The sequence below is a fragment of the Rhipicephalus sanguineus genome, chromosome 3 (genome assembly GCF_013339695.2).
Source record: "Rhipicephalus sanguineus isolate Rsan-2018 chromosome 3, BIME_Rsan_1.4, whole genome shotgun sequence".
In the NCBI taxonomy this organism is placed as follows: domain Eukaryota; kingdom Metazoa; phylum Arthropoda; class Arachnida; order Ixodida; family Ixodidae; genus Rhipicephalus; species Rhipicephalus sanguineus.
Genome location: NC_051178.1, coordinates 210,776,393 through 210,796,145, shown reverse-complemented (window position 1 = coordinate 210,796,145; position 19,753 = coordinate 210,776,393). Strand labels below are relative to the sequence as shown.

General features: G+C 46.8%; 3 protein-coding genes across 4 annotated transcripts; 1 reads left to right on the top strand and 2 right to left on the bottom strand.

Moving 5' to 3' along the window:
- Nucleotides 1-2,238: 2,238 nt before the first annotated feature.
- On the bottom strand, nt 2,239-3,248 carry LOC119388218 (eukaryotic translation initiation factor 3 subunit G). The gene has a single exon (XM_037655885.2). The coding sequence runs from the start codon at nt 3,148-3,150 to the stop codon at nt 2,293-2,295; it is 858 nt and encodes a 285-aa protein (XP_037511813.1). The 5' UTR covers nt 3,151-3,248; the 3' UTR covers nt 2,239-2,292.
- Nucleotides 3,249-4,821: 1,573 nt separating this feature from the next.
- On the bottom strand, nt 4,822-10,613 carry LOC119388220 (eukaryotic translation initiation factor 4E type 2). 2 transcript variants are annotated; one of them, XM_037655886.1, is made up of 6 exons: nt 10,454-10,613; nt 10,071-10,140; nt 9,476-9,613; nt 7,086-7,190; nt 5,815-6,104; nt 4,822-5,059 (listed from the first exon to the last, which is right to left on the bottom strand). In XM_037655886.1, the coding sequence occupies exons 2-6, from the start codon at nt 10,080-10,082 to the stop codon at nt 4,837-4,839; spliced, it is 768 nt and encodes a 255-aa protein (XP_037511814.1). In that variant the 5' UTR covers nt 10,083-10,140; nt 10,454-10,613; the 3' UTR covers nt 4,822-4,836. The 2 variants fall into 2 exon arrangements, with proteins under 2 accessions (XP_037511814.1, XP_049269825.1); XM_049413868.1 differs by having other exon boundaries at nt 4,958-5,047; nt 5,804-6,104.
- A 67-nt stretch (nt 10,614-10,680) lies between these two features.
- On the top strand, nt 10,681-18,356 carry LOC119388221 (beta-galactoside alpha-2,6-sialyltransferase 2). Its single transcript, XM_037655887.2, has 6 exons — nt 10,681-11,390; nt 12,636-12,832; nt 13,161-13,297; nt 15,241-15,440; nt 16,767-16,941; nt 17,912-18,356. The coding sequence occupies exons 1-6, from the start codon at nt 11,145-11,147 to the stop codon at nt 18,163-18,165; spliced, it is 1,209 nt and encodes a 402-aa protein (XP_037511815.1). The 5' UTR covers nt 10,681-11,144; the 3' UTR covers nt 18,166-18,356.
- The last annotated feature ends 1,397 nt before the right edge of the window (nt 18,357-19,753 follow it).

Below are 19,753 nucleotides of genomic sequence, written 5' to 3'. Positions count from 1 at the left end.
TTGCACTAACGAGATAGGGTACAGGCTACTCTCAGTGAATGCATGTGCCTTATTTGATAAATGAACATTTGAAATAAAGTAAGAAATGGAGCCTGAACACACAAACCAAGCAAACAAGCAAGACCCAGTGAGAGCTTCATTCAATGAAGACGGCTGAGACCCAGTACTACCCAGAGAAGTTCGTCGCTCGCCCCCAGGTATCGGCACAGCGTGTTAAAGGGGCACTAAAGTGAAACAGTCAATCAATTCAGACCAATAATTTATTTTTTGAGAACTCTACTGTCTCTAATTTCACTATCATAGGTTCATTAACAGAAGAGAATATGAAGGTCAAAGTTTCATTACTGTAGAAGATACTTTTACTTTTACGTGATGCAACATCCATTGCAACACTTCATTAAAAGAACTTGTAGCCTGTCTTCTGGTTTATGCAACAAATGTGCACTGGTGCCTCACTGTGCCCACAATTCAGCAAAAAGGTTGCCTCGGAAGCAGCATTATTAAATTGTGCATCCCAACTAAATTTCATTCCACTTGGATGTATGCGACATACTTCAATGCGCTCAGTCGTGAAACCATGCAAGCACAAAGTCATTCATGGCAGCAAAATATCTCCTTCATGAGCAAATTAATTTGCCTAATTCAATATCTACTTTTGTTTTATCTTGCAAATCTTCAGAATGTTGTACTTCTATTGCATATTAACCATATTTGTGGCACAGCCCCAATTATACACGTTTCAATACATTTTCACAACGTCTTAAATATCAATATTTTCATCACTGCTTCTGTTCCTAATAATCCATCATGGTGCGCGCAACTGTGAATGCAGTGCAGGGATAGTAATGCTTTGTACTGCAAGTACGTGTGAAAATTTGTATGGTGTCATCCAGATGGATCTACCTGTAAGCTCCTCAGAAAGAGAACATTTATATGTAGGGATCCCAAGAGAAAGAAGTTGAGGTGGTGTTTCCAGCAACAGTGCCTTCGTTTGAAAAAAAGAAATGCTCTGCTTTATTGCACAAAACTAGGTGACTGAAAAAGGGGTCACAACAGAGCATGCCTAACAATCTGTTTCACAGCATTTGTTCACTGCAACATTTACACAAACACATAGCAATAAATGATCAAAAAGAAAGCCTCACCATTCTCGGCTGTTTGGAAGAGCTGTATATATCTGGAAAACTCGGTCTTTTGTCGATTTTTGGTACTTGCTTACATGTACGTACATTCGGGTACAACTTAAGAAGTCTGCAGCAATTCCTCCTCCACAGGCCTGCACCAATGGGTGCGCCCTCCAGACCGACGTCATGAGCCAGACAGCCAGTGACCTTGCGCGACTTCAGCGAACATTGCCATGCGCATGAAAGTGACTCTTTCTTAAGTTGCACAGGTGATTGACCACCCCGCTTCAGTCATCTGGGCTTAAGGTGTTCCCAACTATAAATTCTTAAAAAAAAGAAACGAAACAATTATTGATCACATCCCATATGGTACGGCCATGTTTCTCCAAATATTTCCCTTCCACTTGGTCTATTTAGGCGGCTGGAAGATGGCCATTCAACAACTTGATGCAATGGCAATGCATACTCATTAACCATGTGTTTGAGATATGCACAAGGGAGATGAAGATTCGTGAGAAAGCTGGTGTGTCAACTCTCTTTGTGCTGCTTTCATAACGAATAGTTTTTTTCAGTGCCCAAACATGAACTCAAAACTTGGTCTCTTTCAGCAGAGTCGCTTGCTGGGCGAATTGATACTGCATCATCGTAGAAATGAGCGCAAAAAACAAAGACAAGGAAAGGACCACACATACACAGCACAAACTATCAATTGAAAAAACACACATCATGTTGCATGCCACAGAATTAGAATTCCCAAGTACTAACCATTGAATGAAACCTCGTATCTTGCCATTTAGATTTTGACCACGTGTTTCTTTGCAAAAGTACACGTGTTTTTCAAAAAGCCGAGTTGATAGTTTGCGCTGTGCCCATGTGGCCCTTGACTACGTTTTTCGTGCTCATTTCTACGATGTTGATCTCTTTCCTTCTTTTCACATCACTGTGAGACAGTGCACCTGGCTGTGTGGGACAAATGTTAATGCACTCGAGCACCGAGTTTATAGTCAACCCAAGTTGTGAATGTGAGCAAGTATATCATGTGCACTTGCATCTTACTCAATGCGTGATAGTAACCTATTTCGCTTGAACACAAGTGGGTCACGCTGTCGCACCCTTTTTATTCAACGAACTGTCCCCGTGGACGTTATATCAGCCTACTCTAGTGTCTTCAAGCTGTACCGGACGGCTTGGCCCATTCCACGGAGAGGATCAGATTGTCATAACCGAAGCCGTTGACGTTGGCAATGGCACGGGCGGCGTCTTCACGATGTACGAAGTTGATAAATGCGAACCCCTTGGACTGTCCAGTCACCTTGTCCTTAGCCAGGTAGATCCTAGCAATCTGGCCGAAGGGCCGGAACAACTCCTGCAGGTCTGAGTCGCGGACGTCTTCAGACAGGTTGGTCACTCGAATAGTGGCCGCTTCGTCCCTGGTGCGCGATTGCGCCATCGACTCTCCGCGACGATTGGCACCCTCTCGCATGCTAGGCGGGATGTACTTGCCAGACTTCACCTTCTCCTCAACCTCGACAGCCACAACGGGCTTGGCCTCCTCCTTGAGATGTTCGGGCAGGGCAACCTTATCCTTGAACGGGCACTGCGTGGTCCAGTGGTCTTCCTTGCAGATTCGGCATTTGACCATCTTGGTTTTTTGACTGCGCAGCTTGGCCAGCATGTCCTCCTCCGGGCTGGTCTCTTCCTCCTGGGCGCTGACAAACTGCATTTGTATATCCTCCCCGACCACCGTGGTGGCCGCGTTGGGGCCCGGCGGGTCATTCTTGGCAGCTCCAAACTTCTTCCAAAGCTTTCTTCGTGCCACAGACTTTGACACTTGCCTCCTTTCGACCTTGTAGTGCCGCAGCACCTTAATCCTCCGGCCTTCTTCGTCTTCACGGAACTCGGTGGTAACTTTCTCTTCACCGTCCGCGACTTCGACTTGCGCGGGTAGGGACGGCAGCGGAACGTCTTCGCCCTGCTCGACACGGTCAGCCCAGCTGGGCTGGTTCGCGTTGTCGGCAACAGGCATCACTACTCGATCTCGTATATATATATATATATATTCTAGTATATTCTAGAGACCGTACCGAATGGGCGGAAAACTCGAGGGGCTGTCACAGACTGGTCACAGAAATGTCTGCCCGTGCGAAAAATGCGTGCAAGTGCTGATGATGATGATGGTCGGCACGATGCTGGCGCCATGGGCAAAGGGCGGCGCGTATACGAGTTTAGTAAAGGTTTAGTAAAGTTTAGTAAAGCCCAAAAAAACATAGAGTTTCCTAAAATTAACTAGAGGGGACTCTGGCGCTACGATCGTTCAGCCACTTCAGCCACCACTGGAGGTATATTCTAGGCACTATACTGGAGGTGAGGCGCGGGGTGCGGAAAATACTATGGTGGCGCTACGGTCGAAATTGATGGGACTACATGTGCGCGCCTTACGGAGGTGCGCACATGTAGGCTCTCTATGTGCCACTCGATCACTGCTCCCTCTGTTCTGTCCACGGCCAGTGCCTCACTTTCAACCCCCGCGTTCGGCCCACCTCAAAACGTTTCTATAGTACACTCTAGCTCATTCCTGTCTTCCATATGAAGAGACGAAAGGAACTTCGTTCCATAGACGACAGTGAGGTGTTTGTTTGGCTCGACACTTATGGCGCAAGCAATGCACAAAAGCGCAGCCTTCGAGATTAATATATTGTTACTTAAGGGTACGCTGAACACAAAACGGCCTCCGGTGCCATTATTTTGGTTAGCCGAGAATGGTTGAGACTTCCCATGGAACCTCTATAAAACGTTTTATAGAGATTTTAAACGTTTTAAAGACGGTTTATAGAGGTTTCGTGTTTCATGGGCTTCCACAATCCACCACTTCCAATGCGTTCAAATTGCTGCACCTGACAGAACCCGTGGTTACAGTGATGATGATGGTATCCTCTTCCTGATAGCACTCGCGCACCAAGGGGAATGGGCCAAGAACCGGGTGGCAGGATGTAAAAACCCATGAAACTGAAGGAAACTGTAAATTTTGATTAAAAATAAAACATCGAATAAACGAAAATGCTAAACGTGCAAGCGGTCAGACTGTCAGATGGAATTTGTGACTGAAATAACATATGTGGTAATAACACCTGGTAACAGTAAACTAGCCTGGTTAACCTGGTCACAGGTGGTACCATGCATGTCGAAATGTTGTGAAAACTATACAATGCACTCGCCTCTGGACAACACCATGTAGCAAGTCCTGCATTGCTTACAACGGTCTGCTTTACCGCATCTAGTTTATATACAACACTTGTGTGTTCAATCTTTATCTCGCAATCAGAACAATTTTTTAATACATGCACAGAAGCAAACTAGCCTTTAAAAGAGCGCTGCAAAAAAAATGTAATCATGAGCAATGGAGATTCCACCGCCGATGTGGGGGTACTGGGTTTGGTTCCCAGTGCCGCCAGTCCCCTACCAGTTTTTCTAATAAGAAGGGAAGTGTTCCAGCCAGGTGCTCCGTGTTGTCTGTCCTCACTTCTCAAGAAGGTGGCCCTTCCTTTCCACACTCTTCTTTCAGCCCCCTTTCCCCTCCTCCCAATGATGCCGAGCCAAGCTCCTTTACTAAGTTGCAGAAATAAGCGTCTTTCATATCCTCAGAACTACTATACCATAATACACCAATATGCTATCACCGTGTGAAGACAATGGCAGAGATGCAATGATACAGTCACAACAGATGTCTTCCAAGAGCAGCACGACTGCAAGTGAAACATTTGCTCTGAATCAAGTGATGTCCTTTTTTTATTGGGTGGTGTTTACCACACATTATGATGGCACTGTAATGCAGGCTCCAGAGTCCTTTATCACGAGCAGTATGGCCTGTCTTTGCCGCACCTCCAATCCTTGTCATCTGAGGAAGATGTCCGTGTTGCGAAAAACTGGAATTGTCCCTTTGAAAAGAAAGGACATCACATAATTTATTTGATCACATAATTCAAATGCTACTTGCAGTACAATGAAACTTTGTTTAGGGGGCCATGACACGAAGGTTGAGAATATTTCAAAATTTGATATTGAACTCAATATTTTTTGTTAGTTAAGTCATGCTGAATTAGAGATTCCAAGTTGATATCTGTTTCTGTTCAAATACAAGATATAACAATTAGAGTCCACACTTAGAGACACATATGAAGAGTGTGCCGAATAATTCTGGTGCAGGGCAGTCGCACCTGCTGAGCGGATGCATGTAGTAGCCAACCAACATATAAAAAAATTTATTTAAATATTCTATGTTAGCAATCCCTAAAATGATGGGCAACGATGCACTACTAGTATATGTTTCACACAGCACCTGGTGGCATGTTGTTACTGTGTTCGAATAGGTCACCGTTTGCCAGGTACAATAAAAAGTTCAGTGCCTTCGTGCAAAATGGTGCAAATGGCACAGTTGGAGCACTCCTGACCAAGATATTAATATAACGTAACTGTATGATACTAATCTAGAAAGCCATCCACAATGCACCCAACTAAACAGCATATTGAAAACGATTGCAGATGCAGGAGAAACGTGGTTATTTGGCGAGGAACCGGAGTGCATCCAGCAAGAATAACTGGGATGACAATGATTACATACAGATGAAAACGATGAGGTGTATCATAAGTGCTTACAGTATGGAATGATGATGATGATGCACATAACACATACCTCAGGCTGTCTGTGTGCGTCTTGTACTCCATAACGGTGTTGACAGGCAGGTTGAGTACACGACGTAGGGTGTCACGAATGCGCAGCGTTGTCTGGCTGTCACTGGCCGTGCGGTTCCAGATGGACACAATGTCTTCCTGGAAGCGCACCGACACCACGGCACCACAAACCTCTTCGCCAACCATGAACTGCTCACCCAGGATGGCCAGGATCAGATTCTCCCAGCAGCGGGATGCCAGCCCCTTGCGCAGCCGCACAATCCATTTGCCACCCGTGCGGTTTGCCTCATCCTGCCATTTTAACCATGGTCATTGATAACATGCCAACAATGATGATGATTGATTTCAGGTTTAACATTAGGACTCTAGTCAGATGCAACGATTTATGGCGCATAAACCATTGGAAACTATTAACGCAAGAAAAAGAGGCAATGACTGTTCGTGATGAGAGAACGTCTACTCATATGACCCAGATTCACTGCTGTGTGTGAGCACTGGTTTACTCTGTTTGAACAAACTAAACATTAAGAGTAAATGACCATAACTACTGCCCTTCTTATTAGGGACAGATGGCACAGCAATTGTCCACATGCTTTTCGGCTGCGTGGTTACCAAAACATGCGGTTCTGCAATTCAATCTGCCGACAAAGACGGACTACATATAAAATACTTGATACTCTTACCTGCATAAACTGCAAAATTGTATACATGCATGCAAAAAATGCAGCAAAACATGTCACGGGTGTCTCAGACACTTGGAACATTTTTTCAGTTATCTCTTCCCCAGCACAATGTCTCATTAAAGCAAATGCCACTCATGTCATAATTTTGCTGCCTGTCCTGTCAATACAGCTGATAAGCAATGAGATGTGAAAGAAATGATTAACGGGATGTGTGCCCATCCACAGTACATTTGCTTGTGCAGCCAGAAGTTGACACAAAAGTGATGCAGTATCCACAGGATAATGAACCTAGCTTATGTTTAGCATGACACTATTTCCTCAGCTACATAATGATGTGTGTTCATGACCTAATCATCCTAATGTAGCGATAACTCTAAGTTGTGCTTGACAAATGTTGTTTGCCTAGAATGTTCATTTTATAAGAATGCAGCTGCACATGGCATGCTTACAGCAGTCAGAGATGAGTGTGCGATATGAAATTATGCCAGCCAAGTTTAATCTGAAATGCAGATTCAATACTGTTGTCACACTCAGTAGCAAGGGATGAAAGATGATGCATATGCAACACTAAAAAAAAGAATGCACTTGCCTCCCACATTGGTTTGATGCCTTCCTTGAAGAGGTGATAGTCGCTGTGGCCCGACATTTCTGAAGGTCGAATCAAATGGCTATAGTGCCTCCAGAACTGCTCCACCTGACATTTAAGAAAGGCAACATATGTGGGAAAAAGAAGGAAAAAAAACCTCCGGTGTACCACTTTTGGTAATGTAAATGCTGTGCATTGGAGTACATCATATAAACAGTACACTATAGAGTCATGTTGTAAGGGCAATGCCTTTCTCTCTTTTTTTTTAGTTTCTTTTTTTTTCAGTTTTGAGGAGGTGTGGTCGTTACACGAGACTGGGCCAATTTGCCTTTTAAAGGTGCCACGATGCACGCTCCCTTCCCCTGACGGGAAAGTTGTGAAACGCCGTGGTAGGGTATCCGCACATCTTTCAATCTTAAAGGCTTTTGTTCTGGCAAGCCTGGTTGTCTCGGACCACACCACGAAGGTCCACCCCCCGACCAAAATGGCAGAGGGCAGCCCAAGAAAACGAAAAAGGTGGATTGCTCAGACTGTTCTCACCATGAGTATGAAATCTGCCGTAATCTTCTGTGGTCACTTACTAGTATCACAAAAGTGGACGCTATACTTTTCATAGTGAATTCATTCACTCTTTTATGCATGCGGCACAACTGGCTACTTGTATTTGTAAACTAGCACTGCTCCTTACACTCAGCTCACGAGTACATTCATAGATTAAGTTGTCTTCCATATTGTCCATAGCACTGGAGATTCAGGCTATTTTAAACTCTTCACAATTACTTTAAATTAGTTTGAATGAATAATTAACTACAGACATATACATAAAATGGATGAGAAAGCAGTGCATGGTCACTCAACTGGTAAGAGTATCACATGCATAGTACGAAGGTGTCGGTTCAAACCTCATCCATGGCAAATTTCTTTTTGTCTACGAGCGATGTACTTCTTTTTCTCTCTTTTTTTTTTGTCACCTTTATATAAGTGTGCAACCGTACCAACAAGCCCAGTTTTCCACCCTACTAAGCATTAAAAGGGATAATGAACAAAGATAGGAAAAAAATGACAAAAACATTGAAATTCTACTCAGAAGACGCGACTGTTCTGATAAACAGTTTGTTTCACATATTTTTTGAACAGTTGGCTGTATTTTTGGAGGTTCGTCAGCGTGTGGCGGATGCAGGGTGCACGTTTTCCTGTCCTGCTACTTTCCACCCCTCCTTTACATGCCACTCTCCCTTTTCCACAAAGGCACAGAGACGTGCCCCACTCTTTAGGGGCTTTACCCCATTCAGGAGCATTGTTTGCTGCCGTTTGTAATGGTTCTAGGAACTGCAGTGGGAGCTGAGTGGGTTGAGAGACACAGGCAACTGCAGGCACGGTTGGCACGCTCGTTTCAGGCGACCCTGAACTTCACCTTCCCTAGTTCACAGCACGGCCGCTAGATGCAGCAGTTTGTGCTGCACATTAAATTAAAATTTAAAAACGCATTAAATTATTTTCTGCTAGTTTCTGTCTGAAATGAAGGTTGTGTCTACCGATTTCAGGACCCAATCTTTAAGTTTGGCTGAAAATCTCGGCGGCAAAAATTTTGTTCAGTATGCTTTTAAACAATGTTTTGGACTGTCCTGTTTTAGTGTTAAAATGTACATCATTATTATTACCATTATTTCTTTGTTTTCAGCAGTTATATGTAGTGGCCTTGAATACTCCGCTGTTGATTACATTTGAGATAATGGTAAGACATTTTTCTCATTCTGTTACCTTTAGATTACAGAACGATTCATTTGACAGTTGTTGCAGGCACTTATAATATAATTAAGGAATGAACCAAACCTAAGTGTGCGATAGACATTTAGTCACTATGACAACTATCATGAGGCCATGTCAGGCTCTGGACTGTGTCAATCTACGCCTTTCAGTCCCTGTCACCCTATACAACATAATTTACTTCTGAATATTTGTGGATAGTGGCAACCAGACAGAAATTTTAAATATAAGTTTGAACGTGCAAACATTTGCTAACCAAGACACTTGCGAGCATCTGCTAACAACACAATACAAGACACTTGGAGAATGTAATGCAATATTATTGCATTTTAAAGGATGTGCCTTCAGGTTTGATGAGCAGCTCATTTTGTAATGATCATGATGATGATGAATCATGATGTAATGCATCATTTATAAGAGATCAATACTACTGTAATTGTCAAAAGAGGCCTGATGTGGTTTCACTGTTGTTGTTACGTGTATACACCTTGATATATGTGTTCGTATTCAAATATATAAGTTTGGGGGCTGTAAGGACACTCAATCAGAACTAACCAAAGGAATATCTGCAACAGCATGGAAGCCAGTAACTACAGAGCCACACATGTGGCACAATCAGAACTCACCGTATCAAAAGTACAGACAAGCTTGAGGTTCTGGTCATAACGTTGGTTGTTGGGTTTGTTCCCCGGGGCTCGCCTTGAAAACCAAAGCGAGTACGCAAACTGCAGCCTGTGTTCACCACGTTCTTCAGGGGTTGTCGCCTGTGAAAGCAGCAGAATGTGTATAATCGCATTTCATGCCGTCTAAGTATACAGCAGCGTTACTAGCTTCGCAAACATCATTAAGGCAACATGGCAGGGACTAATTTACTGCAAGCAAAATATTAACCTCCGCCTGGCTGACCAGTCAACACGAGCCACCGTACCATTGTTAATGTAAATTCGTATGTTCCGTAGGATGGTTATCTACGTTGGTCAACAAACTTCCAAGCGTACAAGTAAAACTGAACAAACAAATGCCTAAACTAAACGAGTAGAGCGATTGTTACCGCTCACCAGAACGCACAGGTAAAATTACACTGCACAGGCGAAGGCGGTTTTCAACAAAGTCACAATTGAATGATCTATATAGTTTCATAAAGCACACGTATCGCCAGCAGATCGCGCTCTCACTAACACGTTGTAGTATAAAATCAATGGTCGAACTACCGGCGCTTACCGGCGCGGCCATAATCGGTCTTCGCCGACTCGCCTCCTCGTCCCCGCCTTGAGAATCGTCTTGCGCCAGCCTGCGAAAACACAGCGCCGATGGTGCCAACTCAGTGAAAGGCGACGCTGTACCAGCTGAACAATGCAATTCCGTTTAGTGTGATTTGTGCGAATCATTTTTGTAAATTATGGGACCGTGAAGCGACCGGTGTACGGTATCGACAGAAGAATTAGCGCTGCGCTTTTTTGCTCCCTGAGAAAGATGAGATTTTATGTAAAATGTGTTTTCTACACAAAAACCAAGCTGCAGTGCAGACAGATGTGTTGAGCGAAACCCTACAAAGATTTGCAGATGTTGATCACCGTGCACAAGGAACATTTAGGTAGACTTACTTTGCGTGTTGTTGTTAACAGATCTGAAATCAAGAGAACGTTAGAAACGATAACAATTAAAAACAAGCATGGCGAAACTTTACATGCTGCCTCAACTGCTCATTGCTAGCCAAAAGAGAAAATATTAAACTTGTCTTGGATTGGCGTGTCGTTACTCGCCAAGCGCAATAAATTTTTGGAGGGCTATTCCTGGCTTCATACGTGTCTTGGCTCGAGCACGGTTTTGTTTCGTTTTGCATTGTGCATCGCGCATCGCTGCATGATGTCAAGTGGGACGGAACATGATCGCATTTTTATAACGTACGTAGTGCGTTGGGTGTTGGGTATGAGCCGAAGAACTTTCACCATGGACCTGATTACGAAGTTATACTCTTTGGTTGTTAGTATGCGAACTCTGATCCCCGTATGGCACGGCAATGCGACCGAAGGTGTAAGGATATGAAGCGAACATTTTGATTTGAACTCCGAATCAGAGGTCATGCCTCCGGGTGGCGAAGCAGTTTTCGCACGACAATACAACAGAACGCTCTCATCACCTGGTGCGCGAAAGAGAGCAGAGGTTGTGATCAAGGTTTAGTTCAAGCGGAAATCTGGAAGATACCATGAAGACAGCCCGTCGGACGGCGGGGTGATATAGTTTTATCTTCCATCTTTGTCTATCTAGAAATCGAATTTGTGCAAAAAACGTGATATGAGGTTGCTCGCTGTGACTGTGTGGGCGTTCGTTTGCGTGACACTGCTGGGGGTCTTAGCCTACAGTATGCTGCTGTGGAGTCAGTACTGGAGGTGGGCTACTCCGCGCAACACCGGAGCGCGAGCGGCGGTACCCCGCAGGTGGTCGCACTTCTCCAGAGGATACAGCAACGCTTCACTGAGTGGTGGTGTGCTACATCCTCATAGAATGGCACCCTTGCCTAAAGACAAGCTGTTCGCTAAGGTTTGGCATTCTCTTATTACCGCCACTTTCTTTCTTTCTTTCTTCTTTCTTCTTTCTTTCTTTCTTTCTTTCTTTCTTTCTTTCTTTCTTTCTTTCTTTCTTTCTTTCTTTCTTTCTTTCTTTCTTTCTTTCTTTCTTTCTTTCTTTCTTTCTTTCTTTCTTTCTTTCTTTCTTTCTCATAACGCACATGGGTAATACAGAGTGCCGAGCTCTTTTAACGGCGGAGCCACTCAAGCTTTTCGTTTCGCGTGACCAGCAGAAAGAGGGTATGTGCCAAGCTGCTCTTAGCGTAGCATAGCCATACATAGAATTGTGTAGCAAGGGGGTGGGAAAGGGAAGTGAAGGTGAGGAGGAGTGATGTGAGGGAAAGGAGGAGAGAGGGAAATATAGAAAGAGATAATCAAAGAAAGATGTAGAAGAAGATAAAAAGAAAGAAACGCGAAAGATAGAAGAAGAAGACTATCAAGGAGGATGAAAAAACTCAATCGGCATTCGCCAAGTTCTCTTTAAGCTTTAAGATGTTATACCGTTGATGTGTAACGCGTAAACTATCCATTTTTAAAACCGTTTCCGTCAGAAAGTGAATTAATTCTTTATGAAAGGCATCGTCCTATTCATGGCCTGTCCCCCGAAGTGGGTTGCGCCAAGTGTCTGAGGAACAACAAGTGCTCCGCTGCTTACTCACACTGCACAGGCGTGCAACTGGCTTTAATATTTTGCTTGAGGTTTTTAAGCGAAGGAGGAATTAAGGAATGAGGGCCTCGGTAGCTAAGTGCGTGACTTTGTGGTGGGGTTCTTGCATGCCGATTCAGCCCTTCAAGGAAGGAAGTTGTGACTCTTGATCACGACTTCATCGATGATGTTACGCTACTACTTGTGTCCGCTACATTTCACTTTTCGTGTGATCTCGTTTGGTTATTTTCCTTCATTTCGATCTTCACGCACATGCATTTTGACGGCAGTGTTTGTACCTTAATTTTCTGGCTCTGACATTTCCACATTTACTCCAAACGGAATACAAAGTCAAAGGCAAACGCGAGTAAAAGTACGCGCCTCGTTCAATCCATGCGTGACGATCAGCGATTTAACACCGATCTGCGATTTATAGCTATACTCACTGGCTTTTGAAATGACGCGTGCTCTTCGCAAGATAGGCAAGACTTTTTTGTTTTGCTTTGTTTTCATTTGCATATGTGGTCACAATTTAGAAGCGGTGTGCCTGCAGGAGGAGTGCGTTGTACACAGGTGGAGGCGTACCGAGTGCAGTTGGAGCGCCAACTGCGTCGCGCCCAGTGGGACAGCGTACGACCCGTGGGCGCTGGTGGCCAGCCGGCGTCGGACCGTTACGGGGTGCGGCCCACCGGACGCAAGCCGGGCCGCTTTGCGCCGCCCGAGCAGCTGCTGGCCAGAGCCATAGCTCTGCGCATGGGCATGCTGACCAGGTATTGCATCGCGGCACGCTGAAAGAACACACTTCCAAGAGAGAGGCGGTCAAACCCAGCTAATGCAAGAACGGACATTTTTCATATAGTGAATACATAGAGGGTGTTTCAGCTAAAAAGCACCAAGTATTAAAAAATTAAACATAGGTGCAACACGTCTCCAATTAACGCAGTATTGTTCTGAGCCATATAGAGCACGCCATAATACTTTCTCCAATCCGCCTGACTGCCGCCTAGCGCGCGGATCCAGTCAACAGAAACCAAAGACAGGCTTTCAGACTTCGGTGTTTCGTAATCTTCAAGTGCAGCGACCTTCTTGTCCCGACAGAGACACGGAGCCGTTTAAGCGGATGGGCTACAGCCAGTACTTCCCGGCGACGGACTTCTACGCGAGCAGCTTCAACTCTTGCGCTCTGGTCTCCAGCGCGGGCTCCATGCTGGGCTCAAAGCTTGGACCGGAGATTGGTGAGCTCTTCGCGGTGGCCTTGTCTGCAATGTCGTAGCTTTTCATTCCGGAAATACAAAAGAAAGTTTGTACGCTAGACGTGTGTGTGAGCTAAAAGAGACCCGTGTGGGTATATGGATCCCATCCCTACGACCACTTTCGTGACCCAGCTGCAAGGGCGTCCGCAGAACTTTTTCCAGGGGGTGCATCAGCAGTGGGTGGGGGAGGGGGAGGGGGGCATACAGCATAGGTAGCTTTTGTTTCATTGCCGTGACATGACCGGCAAGATGAGTCCATAGCAGTATGTAACGTGGAAAGTTGGCTTGTAATCCTGAATGTTGTTTCACGCGGATATGCGGGACGGGAGTGTGCTAATCAAGCTGTGTAGCTTACTGCTACTGCATAGAAAATTATTATCCAAAATTCCAAGGGGGGGGGGGGGGGGGGGGCACCTGCCCCCCCTTGCACCCCCCTCCGGACGCCCATGCCCAGCTGTCACTTTAGAACGTTAAACTCTATCTGTCAATCAATGTGTAAGCCCTGGTTCAACCAACATGTCATTAAGCCGGTGAGTGAGTCAGGTTTCAATGTCGCCAGGAGTTCTCCAGTGCTTTGCTTCAAAACCTTAATTTTTGTGCGGCACCTGGCGTATGCAGACGACATTGCCCACTTCAATGGCGCTGACGATGACTTGGAACAAGTTTTCAAACGCCTTAATGGACAACTGTGAGCGCAGGTTTGAAGATTAGTATGCAGAATACAAAGGTAGTGGTCGGAAGCCTTGCAGCATCGCGAAAATTGGTGAATGCTTGATAATGATGGGTGGGAGTGACAGAATCTGTAGAGGCCCCTCCAGCGCTAGCGTATGTTCAATGAGTATACATACACGTACAAACGCACGCACGAACTACATAAAGTATGAAGAACCCCCCCCCCCCACCTCCTGAAAATATACCTGGCTACGCCACTTGCGTCGAGTACGTTTATCTAGTATCGTGTGGGGAAACGCCCATCGCGAAAAGAACGTTTAGAAATAGGGTAATCGAGTTCACCCAACAAGCAAATTATGACCAGTAACCTGTCGCTATGACTGAAATGAACACTGCGAAGTCATTGCATATACTATCGGTAATAACGCAGTGGGCACAAACTTGGAGGTTTACAAGTAAGTTCGAGAAGTTAGGAGCCATTGAACGAGCTATGAAATAAAAAAAAGCTACAGGCACAAGGTTAACAGGGTTAGCGTAGGACATGTGACCAGTGGTATATTAGAATTACAGAATGAGCGCTAAGGACGGCAACGAACTTGGCGGTGTGAGGAAATTGAATTGAATGAACCACTAAACTAAAGTGGCCTGATGCGCATCAGGCCACTTTAGCACTTACTTCGTGCTTCACAAGGAATAAAGCTTTGCGACTTCTCAAAACGGTACACGCATTATCTGTTCACCTATTGCAATCGCTAACGCTTTGTTCGGGTAAGCTACACAGATCCTACTGGTCTTCAGCATTTTTTTCGTGAAGCACCCCATGTGGTCATCATGTGTTGAAACATAACCGTAGAGTAACGACTCTATTAACCGGCGACCGTAGTTTAGTCATTCTCGAGATCGGCATCGAAGCGTTCCTCGAATCTTTACGCGACATCCTCTTCAGAAATGACCCATGTATGTGATATAGGAAAGGCCTTCTTTCAAATGGCCGCCGACATTTCGTACCCCCCCCCCCCCCCCTTGTTCTTCTTCACTGTCCCGGCGCTTGCGGGACTAAATTTCGTGACTGCAACCCGCTAGCTGAAGTGAGTTTGAGACCCCTGGGTTAAATCGAAAGTATTCCGGCGGGCTCCACTGCGGGGTGCCTTCTAATCGGATTTGGGTGTGCCTGTTACTGTTTTCTGTTCTCGCTTCTTCTGTTTAAGAGTCGAGATGGCATCCGTCACATGCGCTTAATTTGTGCCTCACAGACGGGCACGAAACCGTGGTGCGCTTCAACGACGCACCCACTGCGGGCTTCGAGGACGACGTGGGGGCGCGCACCACGATGCGCCTACTCAACTCGCAAGTGCTGGCGCGGCCCGAGTTCGACTTCTTCAACTCGGCGTTGTACCGCAACGTGACCCTGGTCGTCTGGGATCCGTCGCGCGACCGCCAGCCTCTCGACAAGGCGAGTGCACCGAGTGCGGAGGAGATCCGCTGTTCGATGCATATTTACTAACAGAATATACCGAGAAGAGAAGACGAGTTGCGTAAGAAAAGTGCCTCAGACAGGCTGGTCGACGTTTCGATAGGCGGTCCACAGGTCCGCCTATCAAAGCGTCGCGCAGCCGGTTTGGGATAGCACCTCGCATGACCAGGATTTGGGGACATGTGCATGTGGCTCCGTCTATATACCGGTGGCGGCTCCCTGCTATGCCATACCTCCTCCTTTCCCCCTTATACACAATAAGTTCTCTTTCCCACCCCTTGCTATAATGCAATTATTACTCTCTCTCCCCACCACCCTCACTTGCTATACTTTATTGTACTATATATATACACAAGTCTATGCTAAGCTTTCTTTTTCTCCCTTTCTGTTTATTACTTTCTCTCTCTTTCGCCGTCTTTCTTTCTTTCTTTCTTTCTTTCTTTCTTTCTTTCTTTCTTTCTTTCTTTCTTTCTTTTTCCCGTTCTCTGGCCCATAGCAACGCAATCATATGGTTCCCATATATGGCTAGCTGAGTGGCTACGAGGCTCGCCTTCGGACCGTGGGTACGCGGGTTCGAATCCCGCCTCGGCAATAAATTTCATTTTGTTTTGTTTATTTCTCCTCCTCCTCCTCCTCCTCCTCCTCTCCACTTCTGTTCTCCTCTCCTCCTACTTTCCTTCCTTCAACGCGTTGCTAGGCGACGCGAGATGCCAATAAGGTAGAGGCCGTTCATGACGATGATATTCTTCTGTTAACGCCACTCGGGGCTTTGGCGAGCTTAAACATCTCCGCAGTTAAAAGCTCTTATGCAAGCCTTTAGTTACGGATACGTTCGTACTGGTGCGCTTTTTCATCCAGCGGCCGTGGTACTGGTGCCCATAGGTTGCTTTGTAGTTATGCTGCTTGAAAGTAGGCTTCACTGCTCGAAACTTTAGGCGAAAGCCTTATGTGTGTCGTGCGCACGTGACCTTGAACGAAGAGCCGCCGTGAGAGGAGAGACGGTAAGAAAGATCACGTGGCGTCTGTAGGGAGCGGAAGCCATACAAAAGCGCTGGAAGCATGACTGTGCTTATATATGATGGTAATCAATGCAAATGTACTGAGTATTGAGTTAATAGTGAAAATTTGAATTAGAGAACTCTGGACGTCGATATAAAGCTCATGGTAGAATAGCCACACCGGATGGCTTTTGCCTTCGCGTTCTCTTATGCAAATGCATTAGTGACCTTAAAAAGGGTTTGAACTTGAGCTTGTTGGCACGGCTTCATGACAGGGAACTTATGCAAAAGGGGATGCCGATTGCAGTGGGTGGAGCATCCCGAGTTCGACCTGTTTCCAGCCTACTGGCTGCGTCGCGAGGTGCTTCCGGACGAACCCTTCTACCTGATGCACCCGGACTCGGTCTGGGAAGCCTGGCACTTCCTGGACAGCGAGAACCCGGGCCCTGTGCTCAGGAACCCGCCATCAAGCGGATTTCTTGGTGCGTGCAGCTCTCGTCACCCAGCACGAACTCGAATTGTGCTGGTTGCAGAATTTGTTCATTTAAGTGTCACTTTTGTTTCGGAAGTTTGCCAAACGCATAAGCGAATAAGTGTGCGAATCCAGCTAGGTCGGTTTCGTAAGTATACATTTGTAGTGTTTGGTGTTGAGGCCAACAAAATCAGCAATTGTAATCTGCGGGCTGCGTTATACACGGGGAGGAGGGAAAGGAGAATGCTATATAGAAGAGATAACAAAGTTAATGTCAACTTACAGGAACAGTCAGCCGACAGGGTTTTTGTGGCCTTCAAGAGAGGCCCCCGCCCATTTTTCTCCCCTCCCACCATCCGACAGTAGGGACGGCGCGCTCCACAAAGCCCTGGAAGATATGATTTTACGCCCTAGTTTAGCGAAAGACATGTGGCGCAAACAGTACAAGGAAAGGGCGCCAGACTTTCAACTGCCCTTTCTTCTCTCGTTTTCTGTTTGCGCCGCAAGTATTTCGTTAAGCTATGCACCAACTCGCCCTACGTTACACTCTTGTTAGGCACCGGTTTCGAATTATGAAACATGCTCTGACACATTTTCGATGGAACTGCCGTTCCTTCGGAGTACAAAAATAAAAATTGCGACGCTGAGCCCAGTTATGTTCACTGCAGTAACCATTCACTTAGTCTTGCAGGAAGCCAGCAAAAGTAGCATCGTGAAAGACATCTTCACATTAATATTGGATTCACATAAGGCGCGGTTTTCCAAACTGTGTCGGTCACTAGAATTAACCGCACGACAAATAAATGACGCTGTCTTTTACTACGCATCAGCTGGTGTACAGCCGGCTGGTGTACAAAGGGTCTTGTCAAAGGGGCCTCACGAAGTTCTTGATGCGTTGGCTTCAAAGGCGCCTCTTGTTCGACCGCGTAAATCGTAGTCAAGCTTTCTTGGAGTGAGAGCTGCATGGCGTGTTATCACAGGGCTCCTTCTGCTGCTCAAGCAATGCCGCCACGTGGATGCCTACGAGCTGGTTCCTTCCATGCGGCTGACTAAGCGCTGCCACTACTACGAGGTACACGAGGACCTGGGCTGCACGATGGGCGACTGGCACCCGCTGGCTGCCGAGAAGCTGCTCGCGCTCCACCTCGCCTCACCATCGGTGCACGCGCTCGAGCAAGTGTTCGCCAGAGGAAGGCTGCCGCTCAGCACGCTCGACGGCCAGGCTGCAGACTGAGAAAGCCGAGGAGTGCTGTGGCGGCGATCGCGGACTCACGCAGTGTACCTTCACCGGCTGTGTGGCATTTCGTCTACGTGGGATCGTCGGTGCATGCTCTCGAGCAAGTGTTCGCCTGAGGAGTGTTGCCGCTCAGCACGCTCGACGGCCAGGCTGCAGACTGAGCAAGCCGAGGAGTGCTGTGGCGGCGATCGCGGACTCCGCAGTGTACCTTCACCGGCTGTTGTGGTATTTCGCTCTACGTGGGATCGTCGGTGCATGCGGCTCGAGCAAGTGTTCGCCTGAGGAGTGTTGCCGCTCAGCACGCTCGGCGGCCAGGCTGCAGACTGAGCAAGCCGAGGAGTGCTGTAGCGGCGATCGCGGACTCACGCAGTGTACCTTCACCGGCTGTGTGGCATTTCGTCTACGTGGGATCGTCGGTGCTAGCTCTCGAGCAAGTGTTCGCCTGAGGAGTGTTGCCGCTCAGCACGCTCGACGGCCAGGCTGCAGACTGAGCAAGCCGAGGAGTGCTGTGGCGGCGATCGCGGACTCACGCAGTGTACCTTCACCGGCTGTGTGGTATTTCGTCTACGTGGGATCGTCGGTGCATGCGCTCGAGCAAGTGTTCGCCTGAGGAGTGCTGCCGCTCAGCACGCTCGGCGGCCAGGCTGCAGACTGAGCAAGCCGAGGAGTGCTGTAGCGGCGATCGCGGACTCACGCAGTGTACCTTCACCGGCTGTGTGGCATTTCGTCTACGTGGGATCGTCGGTGCATGCGCTCGAGCAAGTGTTCGCCTGAGGAGTGTTGCCGCTCAGCACGCTCGGCGGCCAGGCTGCAGACTGAGCAAGCCGAGGAGTGCGGACTCACGCAGTGTACCTTCACCGGCTGTGTGGCATTTCGTCTACGTGGGATCGTCGTTTCGTCATGACATCTAGCCGACGCTGGGTTAGCACGAACCCAGCCATGGATTGCTAGCAGTATCGAGGAAGTTTCGCAAGCTGGTTCGCTCAGAGGCCGGAGAACCGGCCGTCGTCTCTGGCTACTCTTATCGGATGCAAGAACTGCGCTTCTTCGATACCCACTGCTATAACGCTATCGGTCGCACCTTTAGGCGGAACCAGCTTTGATATGAGAATCAAAAACCAATTTATGTTATATGGTGCTCCTATGTAATGCATATATGCGTGAGCTGCTTAATTATATAGACGAAAAGAACAACAACAAACGCGTTGACATGTACGATTACGACCCTTTGTGGGTAATTACATTGCCGAAACTTCAGAAAACTTGTCTTCTTCCATTATGTTGTGCCACGAAGTCGGCAACGTTAGTGAGCTGTCAGCCGCGACCACCGATGTCAATTTGAAATATGCACGTTCAAGTTACTACAGTTGGATCTGTGTCCTCTACACATTCAAATGTAAGTTTACACAGTATGTGCCAAGCAGCTAACGAGCAGCGCAACCGCATTTAAGTTGGTCCATAATTTTTAAGCATGGAAACAAGTACTTGTGTTGGGCCTCTACGCATTGCTCTGGTTTGACAGCATCTTTAGGAGGGTAAATACTGCCTTCGGTTTACAATAACGACAACACTTGGGAATCAGAAA